Source organism: Papio anubis, chromosome 9, assembly GCF_008728515.1.
Source record: "Papio anubis isolate 15944 chromosome 9, Panubis1.0, whole genome shotgun sequence".
In the NCBI taxonomy this organism is placed as follows: domain Eukaryota; kingdom Metazoa; phylum Chordata; class Mammalia; order Primates; family Cercopithecidae; genus Papio; species Papio anubis.
In genome coordinates, this window is record NC_044984.1 from 20,424,710 (window position 1) to 20,449,478 (window position 24,769).

The 24,769-nt window shown below is 37.4% G+C and overlaps 2 protein-coding genes across 5 annotated transcripts in view; one reads left to right on the plus strand and one right to left on the minus strand.

Annotated features, from left to right (window-relative positions):
- The window catches only part of PYROXD1 (pyridine nucleotide-disulphide oxidoreductase domain 1), a 33,821-nt gene extending 33,087 nt beyond the window's left edge, over positions 1-734 (plus strand). The window contains exon 12 of the mRNA XM_009180344.3: positions 42-734. Within this exon, the coding sequence (XP_009178608.2) occupies positions 42-290 (249 nt within the window). The 3' untranslated portion in view covers positions 291-734. The remainder of the gene's footprint in view (positions 1-41) is intronic.
- Positions 735-1,192: 458 nt separating this feature from the next.
- The window catches only part of RECQL (RecQ like helicase), a 33,091-nt gene continuing 9,514 nt past the window's right edge, over positions 1,193-24,769 (minus strand). For all 4 annotated transcript variants that reach the window (XM_003906093.5, XM_031650332.1, XM_017945717.3 and 1 more), the window contains 13 exons: positions 24,428-24,625; positions 23,097-23,276; positions 19,049-19,155; positions 15,913-16,111; positions 10,048-10,214; positions 9,158-9,239; positions 7,384-7,532; positions 7,176-7,293; positions 6,539-6,677; positions 4,963-5,054; positions 2,915-3,134; positions 2,473-2,602; positions 1,193-1,854 (listed from right to left, as the gene is read on the minus strand). In XM_003906093.5, coding sequence (XP_003906142.2) covers positions 1,702-1,854; positions 2,473-2,602; positions 2,915-3,134; positions 4,963-5,054; positions 6,539-6,677; positions 7,176-7,293; positions 7,384-7,532; positions 9,158-9,239; positions 10,048-10,214; positions 15,913-16,111; positions 19,049-19,155; positions 23,097-23,276; positions 24,428-24,625 — 1,934 coding nt within the window. In that variant the 3' untranslated portion in view covers positions 1,193-1,701. The remainder of the gene's footprint in view (positions 1,855-2,472; positions 2,603-2,914; positions 3,135-4,962; positions 5,055-6,538; positions 6,678-7,175; positions 7,294-7,383; positions 7,533-9,157; positions 9,240-10,047; positions 10,215-15,912; positions 16,112-19,048; positions 19,156-23,096; positions 23,277-24,427; positions 24,626-24,769) is intronic.

Consider the following 24,769-nt stretch of genomic DNA (forward strand, 5'->3'; position numbering starts at 1 on the left):
TTTGATACTCATGACAATAACCTTTTTATCTCTATACATAGGTTGTACTGCTGGGAAAATACAATGCACAGGGCTTAGGTTCAGATCATGAATTAATGCTGAGATGTACCAAAGGACAAGAATACATCAAAGTCGTCATGCAAAATGGACGAATGATGGGAGCTGTCTTAATTGGTGAAACTGATTTAGAAGAAACATTTGAAAACCTAATCTTAAACCAAATGAATCTTTCATCATATGGAGAAGATCTGCTAGATCCAAATATTGATATAGAAGATTATTTTGACTGAAAATGGAATTTCTTCAAGAATCATATAAAGTTCCAGATGACACCAGAAGAATCACAAGTCAATAAAATCAATGACTGCATTGAGTTAATGATGACCACACTGAAAATTACTGAAGTGATAATGGTATTAGTGGAAAAGTATAAAAACATAAATTCCAAGTTTGAAATCAGTTCAAATAGTTTATTTATAATATTTCCAATACAGCACTGACCACTTAGATAAAAATCTTAAGTTATTTATTTCTGTGTTTTAAACATAAATATGTTTACTTGTGATTTAGCTTTGAAGCAAATTTAGCTAAGTTACCTACTTAGCCAAATGTACTCTAGTAGACTAGAACCATTACTTGTGAAATGTCAAAATATGACTGTGGTTTCAGGAACTTTAAAATCGGTTTTATTTTACTTTAAATAGAGATGTAGCAGTATGTCGTCTGCTAATATTTATATTGATGACTTACTCCTTTTTTGTTTGAATTGTACTTCTGGTTTTATAACCTGAAATCATCTTGTCCAACTCTAGCCCACGGGCCTAATGCAGCCCAGGACAGCTTTGAATGCAGCCCAACACAAATTTGTAAACTTTCTTAAAACATGAGATTTTCGCCGGGCGCGGTGGCTCAAGCCTGTAATCCCAGCACTTTGGGAGGCCGAGACGGGCAGATCACAAGGTCAGGAGATCGAGACCATCCTGGCTAACACGGTGAAACTCCGTCTCTACTAAAAAATACAAAAAAACTAGCCAGGCGAGGTGGCGGGCGCCTGTAGTCCCACTACTCCGAAGGCTGAGGCAGGAGAACGGCGTGAACCCGGGAGGCGGAGCTTGCAGTGAGCTGAGATCCGGCCACTGCACTCCAGCCTGGGCGACAGAGCGAGACTCCGTCTCAAAAAAAAAAAAAAAAAGAGATTTTCTTGCAGTTTTTTTTTTTAAGCTCATCAGCTATCGTCAGTGTTAGCGTATTTTATGTGCGGCCCAAGACAATTCTTCAGTGTGGCTCAGGGAAGCCAAAAGATTGGACATCCCTGATCTATGTATTTAACTTAAAGTATCACTCAGTGAGCCTCTGTCAGTATAATATTGCTTTCAAAAAGATAGTTATGTCAAAAGAAAAAATATAGCTAAGTATATAAAGGCATAAAAAACTTAAGACAATTATATGAACTTATTCTCAAATATTTTATATATAAAGTGTTTTACATAAAAATTTTTCCCTTGTATTATACTGGAAAATTATATAATTCATGATCTCTAATTTTCAAACGTTCTCAAAAGTTTAGATCTTCAGAGATAAGCTCTGAAAATATAGATTCATACATATAAAATATCAATGAAATTGCTTTAAAAATTAAACTTTACAAAAATAACGGCATATACATGCATAAACCATCTTTAATTAGAAAATTTAGTAACATCAGGCATCATCAATTTTTCTTTTCTTAGCTCCTGTATTCTTAGAACCAGATTGCTGAAGCATGTTTGCAGCCTTCTTCTGGAAGTTGCCTGAATTTTTTTCCTCCATCTTTTTATCACCTTGTTCAGAATGACAAGTTTGAGATGATTCAGCCTATGAAAACAATAACAAAGCAAGCACCTTGGTAAAAATTCAGCCATTCAGTTTTCTCATGAGATTAAAGATTTCAAAATATTCTTTCTGTATCAGTTGGCTTTTTAAGTATACAGGGATCTAGTTTTTTTTTATCTGCAAATGTCTATTCAAATATGAGCTCTATTTTGAATAAAAGGGGCTACACTGTGAGAGAAGCGCTAAAGACCTCAAATGTCCTGAGACACAATGGCACCTGACATGCTTTTGCAGACTTGATAGTATTTGGTTTATAACAGTGGTTTTTAACCACTGGAACAGCAGAAACAGACTTCTCAACTATTAGTAATCACAACCAAATAAGAGCAGGGAGCATAACAAAATTAGATTTTCAAATGGAGTCCTCCCATTCCAAGAGATTAGAAACCCCTAGTTTATGTTAAAAGGCCAGTCTAAATTATTTCACTTATATCTTTACAGAAAAGTATGTTTTCTCTCTTCCATACCCAGAAATCTAATCAGAAAACTGGACCTAGGGAATATGACAGAAAAGCATCCCATAGGCTTTAATATACTTTTAAAATATATAAAATATAATATACTTTAAATATATAAAACTGAAAATTAATAGCCAGTTACCCTGAAAGAGTTCTGCGTGGACTTTGTCACTTGCATAGTAATAGCATGTGCGTCATTGTTCAGAAGATTAGCTTTAGGTCCTATTTTCAAATACGAAATGGTAGCATAAGCTGTAAAACTGTAGTCTTCTCTGCATAAAATAAAGGCCAACAATAAGAAAGTTTTTGAAGGAATCACAGAAAACAAATTTATAAAAGAAATAACTGTGCAATAATTTTTAACACATTGACTTGAAATAATAAAACAAGAATGCAAATAAAGCCTTTAAAGAAAATATTTTTGTTACATTTTTTGATTTATAGTGAAGTTTGAGTGTTTTAGGTAAATTTCTATAGCATTTAAAAGTTCACACAAAATAACTGCAAAACCGTGTATTCTGTTGCAATTAAAAAGAAAAACCATAAAGACAACCTGAAAGGATAATGAATGGGTTTGTACATACTTAAGATACTGCTGTATTAGAAAGTGTGCAATAATCTTCTCCAGGTCTTCACGAGGAAGTGTGGGAGCCACAACACCTGCTACTCTCAGTTTTGCTGCACCCTTTCCCATCCAAGAATCAATCAGTTTCAATGGAGTGAGTTTTTCATTCAGTTCCTCTGCCTGCTTCAGGATCTTGATTAGATCTCTGCAGTACTCTGTTATATTCTTTCTTTCAAATGCTGTAATAAAACAAATATGGTAGCAGGTAACTGGGATTTAGAAATGAGGGCAAGGATAGGCTATCTTAAGTGGTTAAACTGGTTTAAAGCTGGTTATCAATGTGAGCCACCCTAAACACTGATTTTTAAATGTATTCTGAATGAAGACTAGGCTATTCGTCAAGTCTCTGACCAAGTTATGGTCTCTACATTGTGGGGTTTACAGTGATATTAAAAAAAAAAAAAATAGTTATCAGAAGCCCTGCCATATACTCTAGATGTGTCTGCTAGATGTGATTAAGTTACTAAGAGGTGTGCTGTATAGGAGACCCTGTCTAGTTATAGGCTCCTGTGCGCTCTGATTTAGCAACAAGAATGTCCTCAACTGATACCCCGATTATTAACAGACCAGTACTCTGATTTATATATAACACTCTTGTTATTTTATAAGATAGTTTAATAAACTCATAAATTTCTCTGCAAAGTAAAAAATGTAGTGGCTTCCACCTAACAAGGCATCAGAACTCAGTAAGGTCTTACCATGAGGTACTGGCTGGTCCAGATCTTCAAATACAACACACAGATGACAAAAAGTTAAAATACAGTGCCAAAATGATGCAGGCAAATCCCAAAATTGGGACTCAGCCCAGGAGGGTTCCCAGTTTCATGCAAGAAAGAATCTGAGAGCAAGCCAACAGAGTAAAGTGAAAGCACAGCAAGTTTATTAGCAATAGAGTATAGAAAATGGCGGCTCCACAGACAAAGTAGGGTTACCCCAAAGGCAGAGTGGCACTGTAGATTGCTCACTAGCGATATTTACAGCTACTCCTTAGTTACATGCTAAATAAGGGGAATATCATTCGTGAATCTTCTAGAAAAGGGTACGGAGTTCCTAGAACCATGTAACTTTCGGGCATTGTCACGGCATTTGTAAACTGTCATGGTGCTAGTGGGAGTGTCTTACAGCATGCAAATACATTATATTTTCTAGTTCTAACTGGTTTGGGCCAGTTTCTTTGCTATATCTTGTTTGACCAGATCCTGTTTTGATCAGCAGGGTTGTGATCAATGCTCAGAAAACAAGTCCTGCTGATCTACCTTTAAAAGAATTTTAAGTAAATCTCCTATGACTAATTAGCCATTAACTGGATCAAAAATGATTCTCTATAATCTCTATTTTGCACTAAATTTTCTTCTCAATTAGTGACTATAAAGTATTAGAGATTATCACATGGTTAGTGTTTTCTTACAGAATAGCATTTCTATTCAGAAGAATTCAAATATTTTCCTTCATTTCTTAAACGTTTCACATCCTCGGTATAGCAATATAAAATGTGTGCATACACATAAGACTTTTCCTTTTATTCACCTTTGTTTCAAAACTTCATGTTGATACTTTTAATTCTGGAAAATCTGAGTCACACTTTAATCTTTTAAATCCATTTGGAAGTCTAATACTTCTCTCATGTCCCAGCTGTATATACAGTTGTATGTGTGCCACGTAATATTTTGGTCAGTGATGGACCATGTACATGCCAGTGGTCCCAAGAGATTGTAATACCATATTTTTACTGTACTTACTCTATGTTTAGATACACAAATACTTAGCAATGTGTTACAGTTGTCTGCAGTATGCAGTACAGTAACACGCTGTACAGATTGGTAGCCTAGGATCAATAGGCTATACCATATAACCTAGGAGACTATACCATCTAGGTCTATGTAACTACACTTTGATGTCTGCACAATGACAAAATCACCTAGTGATGCATTTCTCAGAACATATCTCCGTCACTAGGCAATATATGACTGTATTAGCCTATAAAGGTTTACAAAACAACAAACTCACCACTGTCTTTACAGCAGTTATCACACATTTTGTTACATGCTTCTGAGTTCCATACTTCATCAAAATGTTGAGCCATCAACACACGACGACATCTGCAAACACATTTAAAGATACAGATTATTAGAGGATATAGTAAAGTTTTAAGAATCTCTTTCAGATTACACCATTATATACTGTATTCGCTTCCTATAACTTCCTTAATATTACCATAAACTTAGTGGATTTAAACAACACAAATTTATTCTTAACATTTCTGTAGTTTAGATTTAGAAGTGTACTATGGGCCGGGCGCGGTGGCTCACGCCTGTAATCCCAGCACTTTGGGAGGCCGAGGCGGGCGGATCACGAGGTCAGGAGATCGAGACCATCCTGGCTAACACGGTGAAACCCCGTCTCTACTAAAAATGCAAAAAATTAGCTGGGCGTGGCGGCAGGCGCCTGTAGTCCCAACTACTCGGGAGGCTGAGGCAGGAGAATGGTGTGAACCCGGGAGGCGGAGCTTGCAGTGAGCCGAGATCACGCCACTGCCCTCCAGCCTGGGCGACTGAGCGAAACTCTGTCTCAAAAAAAAAAAAAAAGAGGTGTAGTATGGGTTTCACTGGATCAAAATCAGGGTGTCAGGTTCTTCTCACATCATACAATCTAAAATAATCTCCCCATTTTAAGGTTAGCCAATGAACAGTCTTAATTCCATGTGCAACTCTTAATTTCCTTTTGCCATGTGAGGTAACATACAGGTTAGGAATTAGGACATGAACATCTTTGGGGCACATTGTGCCCCTGACATAGGATTTTTTTCCCCACATATTCTTGATAAACACTGTTTAAAAAATTGTCTGAGTTCCATTTTTAAATTCAATGTTTTACAACTATTAGGAGAATATTCTTGACAGTAAAATAGTTTCTTACATTTTTAAGTAGCAATATTTGAGTCGAAGCCTTAAAATATGCTTCATGAGAATCTACTGGGCTTTTAAAGACATTTTCATTTTCTCATTTCTTTTAACTAGATTATTATAGCATCTATTGGAAAGAAAGAACATTTCTATCACTGTCTGTCTGCTATTTACCACCTCGACATTTCTGAGCACTTTTTATGTGATAGGCAATAAGAGCACAAAGATAACTATGAAAAAAAGCTTTCAGGAAACTATATAGTCTAATGAAAGCCACCCTAAGTAGATTTAAACTTACTTCTTAAGGAGAAACTTGGTATTTCATTGACACATGAGCTAGCAGGATGGCACATGTTACTGAGCCTGACTCTCAAAATGCCTATCTTAACCATAGACCTTTTCAAAATTATTAAAGCATGTAACTGTACACCAGTGCCAGAGAAAAAAAAAAGGCTTCAACTGCTATCAGTGGGTCTCAAAAACCTTCAATTAAAAAAGTAGTTTTGGAGGATTATCTCAAAGATAGGGCATCTTTTCTTGATGCCCTACCTACCCTCCAACATCTGCTTTTATAGATCTGTACTTTGGTGTTACACCAATGTATTTAGTAAGAACTTAAAAATGATGTCATATACTTTCATATTTAATTGATAAAAGTTATAAAAAGGTATGTGGCTTACTTGCTTATGTTTTGACAGTATGATACCATCTCATAAAGCTTCTGCTGTCCCACATTTTCCATCACCACCATTGAACTTATTCTGAATATATCTCCAAAGCCATAGTACAAAATGCAGTCTGCTTTCATGTCATCTCGACCTGTGGTGTAAGAAACCTTGAGATTGCAGAAACCTTGAGATTGCGGAATTACATTTAAAAATTCAAAATATGCAAAAATGATATATGTAAAATTAGCAGGCAATGTTTTATACTACATCTAGAAATTTTAGAGATGTGGAAGTTAATTTCTAATGCGTACCCTCAAATTAAAAAAAACTCAGACATCAATAATCAGCTCTACTAAGTTAAAAAAATGTGTCTATAATCCAGTTAAGTTATACATTTGAAATCACTAATTAAAAATTCAAGAGGCAAAGATGAACATCAAATTATCTTAACACACATAAGAAGAAACAATTCAGATAACAACAGAAGTAAAAATTTCTCCATATGCAAGTAAGTGTCAGACTGCTAAAAATACATTGTTCTAAAAATACTATCCAATAAAGATAAAATATACAGACTTATTAAACATTTATCATGTGTTTTTGGGAAAAGCTTTCTAAAAATTTACTTCTGGATTTGAGTCCTACATACCTGCACGTCCACTCTCTTGGTAATAATTTTCCATGGATTTACTCATTGAATGATGGATGACAAACCTCACATCTGGCTTATCAATTCCCATACCAAATGCAACAGTTGCCACTACTACCTGAAATATTTTAACATTTTATCAGTTAATTAAATCAAGTTTAAATATTTTAAATGTAAATTAGGCTTCCATGGAAGATTTATACCTAACCTGAATTTCATTGGCTGACCACTTTCTATGAACTGCGGTCTTATCTTCTGGCTCCAAATTGGCATGGTAAGCACCTGCATGAATTCCCAGATTCTGCAAACTAACTGTAACTTGTTCAGAGTCTTTCTGAGAAAAACAATATATGATTCCTGCAGTAAAATATGTGCATTTGTTAGATAGATATGGTATACTCCTGTAAGATAATTTTCAACATACACATTCGGGACACTGATTAATACAATGCACAGAAGGAAAAAAAGAATTATGAAAAATTTCAAGGCCTTGTGCATATATTGACATTTTGGTATAATTCCAGACTTGAGCACCAGCTTGCTTTAAAGCAGAAATGAGCCTGAGCCATCAGTTTTCATTCCCGTTATTTTTCTTTCTTTATTTCCCACTACACAGTATTTCTCAAACTGATGTCTGTAAGATGCTAACAAATGTGCTATGAGTGTTCTCCGGATTAATTTTGGGTTAATTTAGATTAATTTGCATGCAAATTAATTTGGAGAACATTGCATTCAACAAAGTTAAATGGGTGTCTCTCTTTATTTTCAGGGATGGTCAGGAGCTTCTAGTTTGCTGACATACTCTGTGAATGTCCAGGCAGAATAAATACCTACAACCTTTCTCAAATTTATTTGACCCTAGAACTCCTTTTACCCAGGACACCCATTACTGCCTCCTGGAAATCCATAGAACAGTTTAAAATGCTACTTTTACACAAATTCTTGGCTTCGGTAACATTTGTTTAGTCATTAAACCCAGAAAACCATGTATATATGGTTTACTGGTTATATGGTGGCTTTAAACAACACAAATTTATTCTTAACATTTCTGTAGGCCGGGCGTGGTGGCTCAAGCCTGTAATCCCAGCACTTTGGGAGGCCGAGACGGGCGGATCACGAGGTCAGGAGATCGAGACCATCCTGGCTGACACGGTGAAACCCCGTCTCTACTAAAAAATACAAAAAAACTAGCCGGGCGAGGTGGCGGGCGCCTGTAGTCCCAGCTACTCGGGAGGCTGAGGCAGGAGAATGGCATGAACCTGGGAGGCGGAGCTTGCAGTGAGCCAAGATGACGCCACTGCACTCCAGCCTGGGCGGCAGAGCGAGACTCTGTCTCAAAAAAAAAAAACATTTCTGTAGTTTACATTTAGAAGTGTACTGTGGGTTTCACTGGATCAAAATCACGGTGTCTGGTTCTTCTCACATCACACAATCTAAAATAATCTCCCGATTTTAAGGTCAGCTAATGAACAGTCTCAATTCCATATGCAACTCTAATTTCCTTTTGCCATGTGAGGTAACATACAGGTTAGGAATTAGGACATGAACATCTTTGTTCATGTCCTAATCTATTCAGTATGTACTACTGGATTTACTTATTGCTTTAATGTGTCCTTTACTATAAGAGAGTATATTTTCTATCCCTTTAGAACATCAGTTGCTTAATCCACTATTTTATACTCAGTGGATACGTACTAAATATGTGCTGTTGATAATTCACATTAAGTCATCAGGTCTATTCTAAAGCAAGTGTAAATAAGCAAAAATAGATCAGGCAATTTGATGACTCATAATCTATGGCATAAGCAAATGTCACACCCAACTTCTAAGATCAAGTGAATTAATTTTATCACACATTTTCAAGTATCTTCTGCTACACATTAATTTTTTTGGTGTTATTCAGTTATCAATATAATTCTCAATATAATATGAAGCCACTTTTTGAAAGTTATCTCTGTCTCCAAAGTTGGTTTTTACATTACCTGATTGCCCTTTGTATCTCCCATTAATGAGCTTTACAATATCCTCAATAAAATCTTCAGTATTTGAGGGCTTCTGCCGAACCTAAAAAAAACTTAACTTACTAAAAAGTAAATGAATGAGTACCATCCAAGTGGCTGTCTACTCACAACTTTCAGGATGCAGTTCTTTCATGACCATAGTGTTTTTCTATTACTCTTTCACTTACTCATAGGATTCAACCCATCTGACTCATCTGTTCCTCCTTCCAGACTCTTCTTGATCTTTATTTTTTTAATTTACCAGAGAAGAGCAAGCACAGGAGCAGTGAATAACTTGTAAGGATGAAGACTTTTTTATTTTGTGATGCTACTTTTATAAAAGCAAACCGTAACATAAATAACTCTTGAATGAAAACTCAGAAAAGTATTAAATCTATTCTTAAAAGGGTTTAGAAAGAAAGAAAAGACAGCTGTTAGGTTATTTTTCAAGTTTATCAAGTAAAATCTAAACAGAATTGGCAAATCTTTAATGGCATATTAATACTTCTATTAATTAGTCATTAATTTGAACAGAGATGTAATTAGGGTCCTTAGTATCACTCCATCCTTTCTCCCCATCTTTACACAAAAAAGAACATACAGAAATTTAACAAAGATATATAACTTACTCATATATTTTATAAAAAGTGTCACCTAGCAAGAGTGTCTTCCGTTTAATTTAACAAAGGATTATGTAGCAAAAGATACATGAATGAAGCCCTAATTACAGAATCTATTTATAATTACCTCCTAATGTTAAAAGTTTTTGTAAAGTATTTAACTGCTGCTCATGTAAACAAACATAATAAAAAGGTAGATCCTCTCTGTGTAATTCTTCACGAAAGTAATGAATGGACATAAAAATTACATACCTCATAAAATAGATTTGGCCTATTAAAAGAAGCTGTAAAAGTAAAACACTTTTCAACGCACAAAATTTTCTGAGCATCCGTCAAAACGTGATTGGTTGCAGTCGCAGTCAGCCCAATTAGTGATGCGTTAGGGAACTGCCGCTTTAAGATACCAAGCGCCTTATAATCTGAAAAAACAAATAAAGTAGCCCTTTTTCTATCCTTTAAGAGTTAGAGTCAACTATACCTTTTAACATCATGCAGATAATGGATGACTACTATGATTTTCTCTCCACAGCCATCTATAGCAGTAAATTTGCAGTTCTGTGTTAGCCTCTTTGATGTGCAGGCTTTATTATATTTATTCCAGACATTATTCTTGGTCACAGTGGACTCAAGAGACAGTGAGTATAGCCACAGTGTTTTAATTTATTACAACTAACAAAAGATAAAACCGGCCATCAGACAAACCCCTGCTACCGCCTAGTGTCATCAGACCAAATAAAGCTTGGTAAGGGCAGCACTGCTTTGTATATAACCTATTTCTGGGAAACCATTCTAGGCTCAAACTTGTTATATGCATCTAAATCCCTAGATAGATTGTCCTTAATCTCCCTTAAGAACTTGAACTATTTGGGGGAAAGTGAAAAAAAATGTGGTAGAAATTGCTTATATGCTAAGTAGAGGACTACTATGAAAACACAGAGGACAGAACAGCTGCTTGGGAAGTGAAGATTTCAAGGAGATAATACTTGAGTTATGTCTTAAGAGAATGAGCAGAAGTTCACTAGGAAGACACGAACATCACGCAGAGGAAACAGCATACACACTGCAAATACACTGGCATGAAATTAGTATGTTCAGACAACAGCAAGCAGTTCACTGGGGCTGTCACAGAGTCTTGTGGTGGATGGATTTATTGTCCAATCCATTAAGCTGGAAATTACATTTCCCAGAATCTCTTTCCTGTTCCAAGTTAGAGCTGACCCAAAAGAGGAACTTGTGCAAGATTTGGTGGCAGAAGTGAACCAGCTAACATTGCTCCTTCAAGGTCTTTACAAGCAGAGAGGATGATGGACAGATCTAGAAGTGCTCAGCCAGTTCTAGGTCATCCTAGTTCTTTTCCAGTCCTCATTCAGCTGTTCCTCCCAACTGCAGGTCTTGCCAGTCAACAGCAGACCCACAGAGGCGATAGCTACTCACAGGAAGTAGCTTACCAGAGACCCTTCCACGACCTTCCCTTTAGGGGTCCTCTTTGCCACTGTACGTGCCAGCTGCAGATTTCCCTACAGGCTCTGCCTCGTCCTCCTGCACCAGTGCTTAGGCATCAATCTGTTACTTTTCTCTAATCCTCCAACTCCCCTCTTCAGACCTTCACTTCCCCAGTTCCTCCCACAATTGTTCAAGATCGACTTCCCACAGTAAAACCGTTATCCCGTAACATTCATTGTGACTCTGCTTCCCTGCCTGAACCCTGACTGACACTGTTATGTAGAACGCAGGTGAGGAGGCCGAGGCTGGCAGACCACGAGGTCAGGAGATGGAGACCATCCTGGCTAACATGGTGAAACCCCATCTCTACTAAAAATACAAAAAAATTAGCCAGGCATGGTGGCAGTTGCCTGTAGTCCCAGCTACTCGGGAGGCTGAGGCAGGAGAATGGCGTGAACCCAGGAGGCAAAGCTTGCAGTGAGCCGAGATCGCGCTACTGCACTCCAGCCTGGGCGACAGAGCGAGACTCCGTCTCAAAAAAAAAAAAAAAAAAGCTATGAACAATGCAGCCAGTTGATTCTAAGCTGAGACTTTATCCTATAGGAAATGAGGAGTCATCATGTAATTATTTTTTTGAGATGGAGTCTCACTCTATCACCCAGGCTGGAGTGCAATGGCATAATCTCGGTTCACTGGAAACTCCATCTCCTGGATTCAAGCGATTCTCCTGCCTCAGCCTTCCGAGTAACTGGGATTACAGGCATACACCACCACATCTGGCTAATTTTTACATTTTTTGTAGAGATGGGGTTTCACCGTGTTGGCCAGGCTGGTCTTCAACTCCTGACTTCAGGTGATCCACCCGTCTGGGCCTCCCAAAGTGCTGGGATTACAGGTGTAAGCCACCGCGCCCAGTCCATCATGTAATTTCTAAAGACGTATGCTTCATAAATCATCTTTTGGTGACAGTGCAAAATATAGACTGGAATAGACAAAACACTGAAGGAAAACCAGTTAAAAGATGGCAGTAACAGACCAGAAAACAAATAATACAGAATATAAAATAAGACATGACATTAAGGACAAATCAGAAAGAGTAAAGAGACATACATGAACCTACAGGTCCTAGTGACTACTGGGATCTGGAGGTGGCAGGGAGGAGGGAGAGAGTGCTAGATTTACCCATTCATCAGTAGATAAATGTTGAACACCTTTTTCATTGGGTGCCAAGCACTTCCCTAGGCACTGAAGATAGAGTGATGAACAAGACAAAAATGCTATGCAAATGTGTCTGTAATTCAAGCAAAGAAACAAGACAATACAAAGAGTAAGCCAATAAATATGCCATTAGAGAGTGGTAAGTGCTCATAATGATAAGCCCAGTATAGCTGAGGCTTAAGAAGTAAGAGAGGAAGAGTAGGAAATCAGGTAGACAGATGGGGGCAGATCACCTATTACCCTATGGGCCCCAGTTAAGAACTTTGGGGTTTTATTCTAAGCACACAGTAGCTACTGGCTAGTTTAGGTAGGGAAGTAACATGATTTGATTTATATTTAGAAAATATCACTGGTTGCTCTGTGGAGAATGAACAAAAAGGGTAAGACCATAATCACAGACTACTTAGGAAGCTACTGCAGTAGACCAGTGGAAGGGAGCTCAACTGTATGTAAGACGTAGGTGCACAAAGTGTGGACAAACTTGAGATTCATTTTAGAGGCAGAGCTGACAACACTGAGTGGTAGACTGGACCTGCAAAGGGACCGTAAATCAAGGATGGTGTGTCATCCATCATTTTTTTTGTCATCTCTAACCCTACCTTCTATACTCTGCTTTGGGATGCTGCACCAAGGACTCTGCACACGACGCATCAGCTTTGCCTGCTGGCCCTGCATGGAAGATTCCATGGCTGCTTCCTCCCTAACTGCTTCCTGTGGGCTTGCTTGTGTTCCTGTGACTGCCACCCCAGCAAGGCTTCTCATCCCTGTAGCAGCACTTCTTTCCTTAAGAGCAACTAAATACAGCTGGCAGTTTTTTCAGCCTTTGGAGAACCAGCTGTATCACAGATGTACCCCACCTCTGGCTCCACCAAGAGACTCCAGCACCAGGGAGCTCAGTTCCACGGGGGCCTCTCCTTTAAGTTTCTAAGTCTTATTTGTTTCAATCTTTTCTTCCTGTTCTCCCAGCCCTACAGGTGGTTGTTGCTTCTTCTAGATTTTAACTCCATGATATCTTACTTTTCTTTTTACTTTTTCAGTTATCTATGTAGCTACTTTTTACCTAGTTCACAATTCTTTATAAAAAATCCTCTGTGTTCAAATAACTGTCTCCTGACTGGAATCTAAATGATAAAGGTAACTGCTACAATTTTGGCTTCAGCAAACAGGTGAGTGAGTGGATGACTTTCTAAGACAGAGAAGACTGAAGGGGAAAATTGCTTGGGAGTAGAGAGGAGAAGGGAGAAAGGAAAGGTGAAGAAAATAAAAAGTTTTTGGTTAGAACGTCGAGTGGAGTTATGGGGAAAATAGTGACTCCCAGTTGAGAAGAAAAAGAGCAGTTCTTTGGGGGGAATTTAGTTTCGTTCATGCTAATTTAGATACACATTTCTGATAAACAATTAGGAGTATAAATTTAAAGTTTAGAAGTTAGATAATTAGATATGGGAATAATGTTTTACACTTCGGCAGCAGATCCACAGAGACAACATAAGTCACGGTAATACTTAAGCAAGGGTGATAATCATAAGTGATCGCACCACTTAGGTTGAAAATAGGGCAAGAGTCACAAATCGGGTAACTTCAGTGGCCACCAGGTAACAACCATGTGGCATTATCTGGTTAAGAAAGTGAGGTCCTTAATAGAAAGGACTATACATCCTGTTTAAGGCATTTGAATCCATTTAAAATATATAAATAAATAAAAACAATGCCCATAATAATTCTGTAGGTAGAGAATGCAGTCTTTGGGCTACAAGCTCACTATCCCTGGAGAAATGTAAGAAAGCGTAAAGACTGAGGTCAGAACCCTAGGGAACACTAATATTTAAAACGAAGACAAAGGAAGATGAGCGAAGGAGGTAATAATGGAAAGGAAGACACTGACCAGCATTACTGTACAGTAACCAAGGGAGTAGCATGTGGCAAGGTGAGAGGTGAATATATAAAATGTTATTGAAGTTAAGTGGGAAGAGGAATGAAGATGAGACCATGTGATGAAGCCACTGGGGGTGGGTCACCGATGACCTGTTTCAATAGTACGGTGGTGGCAGAAGGATATGATTCAATTAGTTCAGAATGGGTTAAAGGTGACAAATGAAGATGGTAGGCTGAGAAGTCTGATGGTGACAGAAAGAACAGAAAGAGGACAGTCACATTAAAAGGTGCAAAAGATCAGAAGGGTGTTTTAGTTTCTGTTTTTAGGGAGGGGACAAAAGAGACTCAAGGTGAAGGAGTGAGGAACTTGGCAGTGCAAGATCTTAAGAAGGCAGGAAAGGATGAAACGGGAGTGGTCATGGTTACCCTTATAAAGCAGTGGTCTTTTCTGCCTTAACAAAAGAAAAAAAAAAACAACAAAGATTACTAATGTTTGAAAGTAGAAAGAGGAGCTGTTCATACCTGATGGCATCTATTTCCTGTGAAGCAGAAAGCATCTGCTAAGTACAAGTTAGGGCCTGAATAGAAAGTTAATGATACGAGACATTTGTTGGAAGGAATGTATAAAGGAGTTGAAATAGGGACAAGTATAAGGACAGCTGAGGATAATGAAAAGCTGAACGGAGTTATACAATTTTTTTTTTTTTTTTTGGGGATAATGTTTAGTAGCCAAGCAGCAGGAATAGGGAAAGCGGAAGTCTAGATGAATCCAGCGTCTCAGGCACAACACTGAAGCAGACTGGCAGAATGGCCAGGCAGTCCAGGGCAAACATAACAGAAGTCAGGGGCAACAGCGCGGTGTCTGGACGGGAAAAAGAGTGATTGCTATGTAGGGACAGGAGCCTGGATAAATAAGCAGGGATTAAAAGAGGGATCCAGCAAATCCTAATGAGTGTGAAAAGCTTCAGAAGGAAAAGAGGTTGAAGCCAGGGAGTCGGATTTTTGAATTTAAGATTTTTTTGCATATAACAATTCTGAGTAACTTACTTTAGGCTATGACTGTAGGATTGGGTGGTGGGGTGAAGAAAAAGGTCACTAAAATATCTCATCAAAATTTAATGCTGAGGAGTTGCAGGTGGGTGCTAAAAAGACCCCTAGAATGATGACTAAAGATGACAACTTTGAGACAGATGCAAATTCTTCAACAAATGTGAAAGAATACCTAGATGTCATAAATGCCACAAAGATGTCCACTATTGGCTAATAAACATATGTGTCCATATTTGTCCATAATTGACAAAGGCAATTAAACTATAGACTACAGAGGGGAATGAAACTAAAGATTCTGCTTCTCAGTCCTCCTCATAATGAGGCAAGATAAAATGAGTAATACAGGCTGATCATCCCAAATCCAAAAAAATCCAAAATTTAAAACCCTTTTGGTTCCAAGCATTCTGGATAAGGGATATTCAACGTGTAACTACTTGAGGCTGATTTTAATAGAAGCAGAGATTTCCATCATGCCAAGCTGAGTAAGGACACGGTCTATGACATCAAAAAGCTTTCTAGATAAAACATACATACCAGGTCTGAAATCATGTCCCCACTGACTACAGCAGTGAACTTCATCCACAGCAATTCGAGTGAATCTCCTTGCTTCATAGGCTTTCTCTAGTCTTGACATAAACATTTTGCTTTTTGCAATTTTCTCTGGAGTCACATAAATCAGCTTTAACTCGGAGTTTTTATTTACCATTTCAGCATGAACCCATTTAACATGCTCCTAGTAAAAGAAAAAACAGACACAATGATAGTAAAACTAAGCTGGCAGACTGAAATACTAGGTGGTAAATGAAAACGTTCATTTCTCCAAAGCAATAATAGACTTCGGCTCTTCTAGGAGCAGACGTTTGGTTCATTAAAACTGAAACCATGTCCCAGTACTAAACATCATGGCAGCTGTGTAAGTAGCATTCTAGTTATTTACTAACATCTACATTGTTGGTGATTTTAAAAAACTCACTTGACAAAAAAGAACAAAAAAAAAGAACATGAACAGATAGTCCAATGAAGAGCATTTATTCTATGAAGGGATAATTCTAAATTGTTCATAATATATTCTAAAATGTGAGCTAGATGCAATTGTTATGGTTATAAAGGTAGGTTTTATTAATTTTAACATTATATTTATAATCCCTTTATGTATGTGAACAAAATTTATTATTTATTAACTTCTTCAATGATGCCATCAAATCTTTTAATCTCTTTATTTAAACATGAAGACCATGGGGTTTCTAAAAGTATCACTCATTAAATTAAGATAATAATAAATCTTAAAAGCTAACATTTATTAGCTTCTTAGTACTCTAATACAATTCTATATAATACTTAGCACATTAGATGTCATTTTTTTCCTTCTAACCTAAAGAGGACCAAAAAAGTATAAAAACATGCCAGTGAATGGGATAGAAAGAGACAATCAAACTGCTTTCATCATCCCAGCAAAGCAGTTTGTTAATTCCTAGATATATTCTAGGATACAGATGTTCTTTTTTTCTCTCTCCAACTTTTCAAGCAGTGGGGATATATCATGAACTTGTAATTATCTTCAACTTTCTAAACTACTTTCTATTACTATTATGTTCTTTTCCAATTTTAAGAAAGTACATTATTAGAAAGCAGTTTTCTCCGTAGACTGATTTTGTTGAAAAGGAGCAGTTATAATAGAATGACATGGAGTTTAAATAAAACAAAAACATATGGGTAAACTAAAGGAAGCAGGGCTTCTTAGAGGTATGGCTGACTCTAGGTCTGCGCAGGAAATGCAAAAAATGAACATGGATTATCTTACTGCAAAAGAAAGCAAGGAGCAGAAGCAATGGGGTTAAGAGAAAAGATTCGGGAACCAACTTAAAGAGGCTCTCACTGCCCAAGGCCAGGACTATTTCAGCATTACATATATACATATTTATATGATTCCAAAGGTAAATCATATTATATCTCAAAATTTGTAAGTTTATAGTGATACTTGGGGGAAAAAAATACCTTAAAAATCTTGTTGACCACCTTTGGAGAATGCTAGAAAACCAACTCTTTCTGAAAACTGGTAAAGAAAGGGGGAAAAAAATCAAGCATTTTCATTGTGCAGAGTTAATGAGGAAGAAGTTCATTTTTGTAGAAAAAGTGTAGCTAATACGAAGAGTGACTGAATTAGGTATCACCATTTTGCACCTCCCTAATGAAATCATGGCTCTCACGGTGCCACTCAGTGGCTGCTAAAACCATTAGATGAAAAGCTGATAACCAGAGATCAGGCAGACATCACTTGAACCCACTGATGCTTAGCATCACAAAAAGATAACCAGGTACTATGTACCACTTGAGCGATACCACAGTAAGTATACTCTTGCAAAAAACAAACAAACAAAAAAAGTTAAAGAAAAAAGAAAAATTCCAAATACAATCAGGCTTTTAGATCTAACAGGATCCAGTTACCTATGTAACAAACCTGCACATCCTGCACATGTACCCCAGAACTGAAAAGAAAGAAAAAGAGAGAGAGAGAGAGAGAGAGAGAGAGAGAGAAAAGAAAAGAAAAGAGAAAAGAAAAGAAAGAAAGAAAACACCACAAGGATGCAATCAGGAAAATGTAGAAAGATACGGGACAATTAATGTGGTTTCTTCAACAAAGAATTTGCATGGGAAATACAAAAGAGATAAAGGGAACCTATGGGTATATCAACCAAATACAATACAATGCATGAATATTATCTGGGCTATATTTAGAAAAAGAAAACATAAAAATGAGACAGAGAAATCTGAATTTTTCATAATTCTAAAGAATTGATATTAAAGTTTTTAAATGTGATGATGGCACAGCACTTTTCTTTAAAGTTAGAGATACATACTGAGGAATTTACAATTAAAATATGATGCCTGGAATTTGTTCTGAATAAATAAACTAAGGGGAAGGGGGTAGGGAAGACTGGAGGTATATAGATTTTTAAAAAATTAGCCATATGTTGATAACTGTTGAAGGGGGAAATGGCTACATGGCAGTTTTTATGCTATTCTCTCTCCTTTTGAAGACTTCAGTAATATGCTTTTTAAAAAAGAATAGCTGGGACATGCTTTATTCTACAGATGATGGTAAAAGAGTCCATCCCTAAATAGAAGAAATTCCATAGGTACAGGGTAACTTCTTAGTAATTCATATTTCATATTTAATTACACTGCATAATTAGAAATTCTCCCTTACTATTTTAGAATGGATAATACGAAACAGGTCAGCAAACGTTTCCTGTAAAGTACCAGACAAAAATACTAGGTTTTGTGGGCTACAAGGTCTCTATCACAACTACTCCACTCTGCCATTATACTGTAAAAGCAGCCACAGACAACATGTAAACAAATGAGCATGGCTGTGTTTCAATAAAACTTTATTTATGGATACTGAAACTTGAATTGCAAATAATTTTCACATTTCACAAAATATTCGTTTTAGTTCTTTTTAGCCATTTAAAAATATAAAAACTATTCTTAATTCATGGGACATACAAATATAGACAGTGGGCCAGAACCAGCCAAGAGCAGTAGTTTGCAACTCCTGATATAAACAGTTAACAGTTTATAATTTTATAAGCAACTCAACTGCAGGTAAAGCTCCTACTTCAGTGAATAGTTTATATTTAAAAAAAAAAAAAAAGCCACTGAAACATACCTTAGAACTTGAAGCATTTAACATGGTTGCTGAAATTCCTAATTGTTTTAAAACCATTAATTGGTCTTCCATAAGAGAGATCAATGGGCAAATGACGAGTGTAAAACCTAAAAGAAAGAAAAAAAAAAAATCTACCTTAAACTTTACACCACCCTCAGAATCAGTTGCAAACCATTCACCTTCTTTTTTTTTTCCTTTTTTTTTTTTTAGAGCTGGAATCTCACTCTGTTGCCCAGGCTAGAGTGCAGTGGCGCGATCTTGGCTCACTGCAACCTCCACCTGCACGGTTCGAGCAATTCTCCTGCCTCAGCCTCCTGAGTAGCTAGGAGTACAAGCACCCACTGCCATGCCTGGCTAATTTCTTTTGTATTTTAGTAGAGACAGGGTTTCACTGTGTTGCCCAGGCTGGTCTCGAACTCCTGAGCTCAGGCAATCTGCCCACCTTGGCCTCTCAAAGTGCTAGGATTACAGGCATGAGCTACCATGCCCAGCCCATTCACCTTCTTAACTTGTGGGCACCGCCCATCAGTTCAGATTAATTTTTAATGCAGCTTTAGTGAAGCTTACTTACTTCTTACTCTCATTAATTAGATATGAATAAATGACCAAACAAGGTAACTATAAGCCAAATAAACAAACATACAACTAAACAGAACTCTATCCTTATAAAAATAAAGACAGATGTTAACATTTCAAATGTTTAATTTGCTATCATTTTAAATAATTACTATTGGTATTTTCAGTAAGGTAACATATATCAGTTCAAACACTAAACAGTTTCATCAGGGAAAAATTACTACAAAGCTTTCCCAAAAAAACAGTAACAGTTTATAATTTTATAAGCAACTCAACTGCAGCTAAAGCTCCTACTTTTTATACGAGATTAATTTATGCTGACTAGAGCTCAGTGAACAGTTTACTGTCTGAATGAAGTTATAGTAATATGCCCCCTTCCTTATAATTGAAACTGTTTAAAGTACAAAAGCTGTTTTACAGTTAAAATTATACGGCTTTGCGTTTCTGTAGTTCGTTTCTTACAACAACCTTTGGCAGAGTGCAGACATGTTTAAAAAACATAATCAATAAAATAATTAATAAAATCAAAAAACATAATCAATCCCTTATTAGGGATTTTGCCCAGTCAGTTATTCTCTCTCCTATTATTTTCACTTTTCCTGACTAGCACCTACTCATTACATTTAAACATGGTCAAGTCTCTCTCATCTTGGAAAACACCCACTATGGTCTGAATGTTGGTATCCCCATGGAAGTGATTAAGTAATGAGGGCTCTGCTTTCATAAGTGGGATTGGATTAATGCCATTTTACAAGAAGTTTAAGGGGGTGCCTTTTCTTTGCCACCATGTGAGAGTGCAGCAAGAAGGTGCCATCTATGAGAAACACCCCTTCTCTAAACACCAGAATCTATTAGCATCTTGATCTTGGACTTCCCAGCCTCCAGAGCTGCAAGCGGTAAACTTCTATTGTTTGTTAATTAACTGATATAAAGCATTCTGTTATAGCAGCTGGAATAGACTAAGATAACACCTAATTTATGGCCCCCTCTCTTCTTCCCTTCATAGCCATTCTTTTCCAAAGAGCATCCCACACTCACCAGTTCCACTTCCTCAATTCCTACTCACTTCAAACCATTGCTATTTGGTCTCCACCCAGCCATTTCAATAAAATTGCTCCAGCTAAGGTCATAGATGAGTCCTTTGTCATTAAACTCATTGAAACTTAATCCTTATCATATTTGACATTTTGCTAATAGACATCACTATTAACCACTCCTTCAAACACACCCTTCCCTAGGCTTCTAATAACACCATGCAATCCTGGTTATCCTACATGTTGCTACTCTTTCTCAGCCTTGTCTGCAAGTCCTCTTTCTGTTTATCCCCAAACTCTTGGTGTTCTGGTTTCTGTTCTAGGCCTTCTTCTCTTCTTATGCTGCTCTGTAATTCATTCCAATGGCTTCAGTGCCATCTCCACACTAACAATCTCCAACTCAGACCTCTAACACCAGGCTTTAGACACAAACATCCTCCTACTCAGGACAATTCCATCTGGATGTCTTAAAGGCATCGTAAATTCAGCATGTCCCAAATAAATTCATCATCTTCCTTCTCTCCATTCCCAAGAGTTCTTTCTCCAGTGTACCCCATTTCAGTGAAGAACCTCACCATTGTCCAAGCCTAAAATTTGAGCATCATTCTTGACTATTCTTTCTCCTTTCCCTGCAGGCAATAAATACCAAGTCCCACTGAATCTATCTTCCAGATGTATCTGGAATTCATCTAACTGCTAGAATTATCCTTCTAAACCATGAAATAATGAGTCTCTTACCTGTGTGAAACCCTTCAATGGCTTCCTGCTAAAACAAGGAAAAGTTTTTAAAAATAAGACTCTTGGCCGGGCGCGGTGGCTCAAGCCTGTAATCCCAGCACTTTGGGAGGCCGAGACGGGCGGATCACGAGGTCACAAGATCAAGACCATCCTGGCTAACACGGTGAAACCCCGTCTCTACTAAAAAATACAAAAAACTAGCCGGGCGAGGTGGCGGGCGCCTGTAGTCCCAGCTACTCGGGAGGCTGAGGCAGGAGAATGGCGTGAACCCGGGAGGCGGAGCTTGCAGTGAGCTGAGATCCGGCCACTGCACTCCAGCCTGGGCGACAGAGCGAGACTCCGTCTCAAAAAAAAAAAAAAAAAAAAAAGACTCTTTCCACATGTCTTACCACTGACTGCCACATAGGAATTCCTCTAGGTTACTGAATACATCATAATGTGAATGTTCTCTCTTGCTTTTGGATCTCACACATCTTGCTTTTCTGAATGAACACCCTTCCTTCCCTGTCCCTTCTGCCTACTCACCCTTTAACTTTTAGCTTAAACACCACTCCCTCAGAACAGTTTTCCCTGACAGCCCCTAAACTAGATCTTTGTACAGTCTTAATTCCCTATTAAAACCTGTATCCCAAAATTCTTATTGCAATTGCTTGCAATTACCCGTATTCTCTAAACCAGGGATCAACAAAGTAAGGGCTGGTTGCCTATTTTTGTAAGTTATTTTAATGGAACACAGCTACACCCATGTGTTTACACGTTACCTGTGGCTGCTTTTGTGCTAGAATGGCAGGGTTGAAGAGTTGCCAGGGAGACCATATGGACCACAAGCCTATATTAGTTACTATCTACCCTTTCAAAAAAAGCTTGCTGACCCCTTGCTACTCCCCAATCAGTAATATCAGTAGCAGCAGCGAACTTAGAAATGCAGGGTCATTGGTCTCACATAAAATCAGAATCTGCACATAATCAAATCCTCAGGCGATTCTTATGTACACTAACGTCTGAGAAAGTGCTACTCTACACTATGAGTTCTGTGAAAACTAAGACCACGCCCATTTTGCTCACTACTGTACCTCCCAGCGCCTAGCACCGTGGCAGACACTCAATGAAGATCTGGGACTAGAATTCAGGTCTACTGATTCTTCTTCTAGAGTTGCTTCTCCTACAACATTTTTGGGGTTTTTTTGCCCCTTTTATTTTCTGTTCTAGTGTTCTATAGCGCTGTAGGGTGAATATGATTAACAGTAATTTAGTATAGGGTTTTGAAAAGCTTAGAAGAGAGGATTTTGAATGTTCAGTACAATAGGCTTTTAAATTTATGTTTCAGGAACCAGATAAAAGGATTAATCTCAGAAGTTTTAAAAATTCCCCCTTTAGGGAGAGAGGAGGGCAAGGGTTGAAAAACTACCTATCAGGTACTGTGTTGACTACTTGGACGACGGATCATTAGAAGTCCAAAGCTCAGCATCACACAATATACTCATGTAACAAACCTGCACATATACGCCGAACCTAAAATAAAAAATAAATAAATCCCCCCTTTGAGCGAAACTTTAAATTTCTATTAATATAGAAGAAATCAAACAAAAATGCACTTGATTTTTACATATGTATGATTAGAAATTATTTTTTAAAAGAATTTAAAATGTATGATGACAAAGCACTTTTTCAACTCTAAATTAATTTGTATTAGTACACACCATCTGAACATAATGCTGGTAACTGGTAACATAAGCTCTTTCCACCTCCTGTAGGCATAACAAGAAATACCTCCTTTCCAGCCATTGTTACGTTAATAGTTTCAAGCTGAAGTGGTCTGAACTTCTGCAGCTTAAAGACATTTTGCAGAACATCTTTAACTTTACCAGACCATGGAAAATCTAGAAAAAGAAAGATAAGAATCAGACAAACATATAAGACTATTATAGAAGTTTGATAAGAATGAGACAAACATATATAAGACCTCTAATACTTATAGACCATTAAACTTTTATGATAATAATTTTGAGATTAACTCACTAGCTAAGCAAAAACAAATTAAATGATGTGTTATAAGACATAGTAGGCGTGGTGGCTCATGCCTGCGCTCCCAACAGTTTTGGGAGGCCAAGGCAGGAGGATTACTTGAGCTCAGGAGTTGGAGACCAGTCTGAGCTCAAGTGATAGCAAGACTCTGTCCCTATAAAAAATTTTTAAAAGTAGCCGGGTGTGGTGCTGTGCACCTGTAGTCCCAGTTACTAGGGAGGCTGAGGAGGGAGGATTGCTTGAGGCTGAGACTTTGAGGCTGCAATGAGTTATGGTTGTGCCATTGTACTCCAGCCTGGGGAACAAAGCCAGACCCTATCTCAAAAAAGACCCTATCTCAAAAAAAAAAAAAAAAGTAACGAATGTAAAAATTTGCCAGTTGAGAATTAACCCACACAAGAGAGGAAGGTGTTTGATCAGGTGTTTGAAAAATAGTCTCAATGTTGATCAGAGAATTCACAGCATCATCAAATACTCAAATATCAGGAACAAAGTGAACAATTATCTGGAATTTTTGGTGAAAATATCTTGTTTAGACGTGAATCATTGAAAAGCAACATCCACAAAAACCACAATTCCTTCTAGAGTTATTCTATTATAATTATCCTATTATAGTACTCTATTTATAATCGATAAACATGATGTTGGATAAGATCTTGGATCATGAAAGGTTTGTTCACTAGGGCAGGAAAATGATCTAAACTTTGGCAAGGAGTTTGTATTTTTTTTTTTCTTGTTTGTTAATGTAGGTGAAGTAAGTATCTCATTTTCTAAGCATGATCAATGTTGCCAGAACAATAATTGGAAAACAATGTCTGAATAATAAAAGCTTAATTTAAAGACTACAGAACATAGGGAAAGAATGATCCACCTGCAAGTTTCCCATTCCACTGGAGAAATGGCCAGTTTCACCTCTAAGCCTACGGGAAAGCACTGACCTAGCAAGAATTCATTCTAGCTTTTTAAAAAACGAGAAGAAACAAAACTAGCAAAAAGAAAAGTTAACCTTCTTTATTCCAAGCGGCAGGTGAAGAATCATGTTCGTTGCTTGCCCCGGCATCAGAATCCTCCAAACACTGCTTTATTTTCTTGGTTAGGACTTTTTTTTTCTGAATAAGCTCTTGTTGCCTTTCCGTTAGTTCTTGAATTTGAATTTCTACTGCATGTAGCTCGCTGGTTATAGAATCCAGTTCCTCAGTCAGAGCTATGGGAGGCAGCGGGGATACAATGATTAGACAGAGTAAATTACAACTTTAGGTTTCCAGATTGATTGTTGGGTGTTCCCTGCTGTATCAATTACAGATGAACTTGAAGTAGCATAGCAGAATGGTTAAGAGCATGTTTTTGA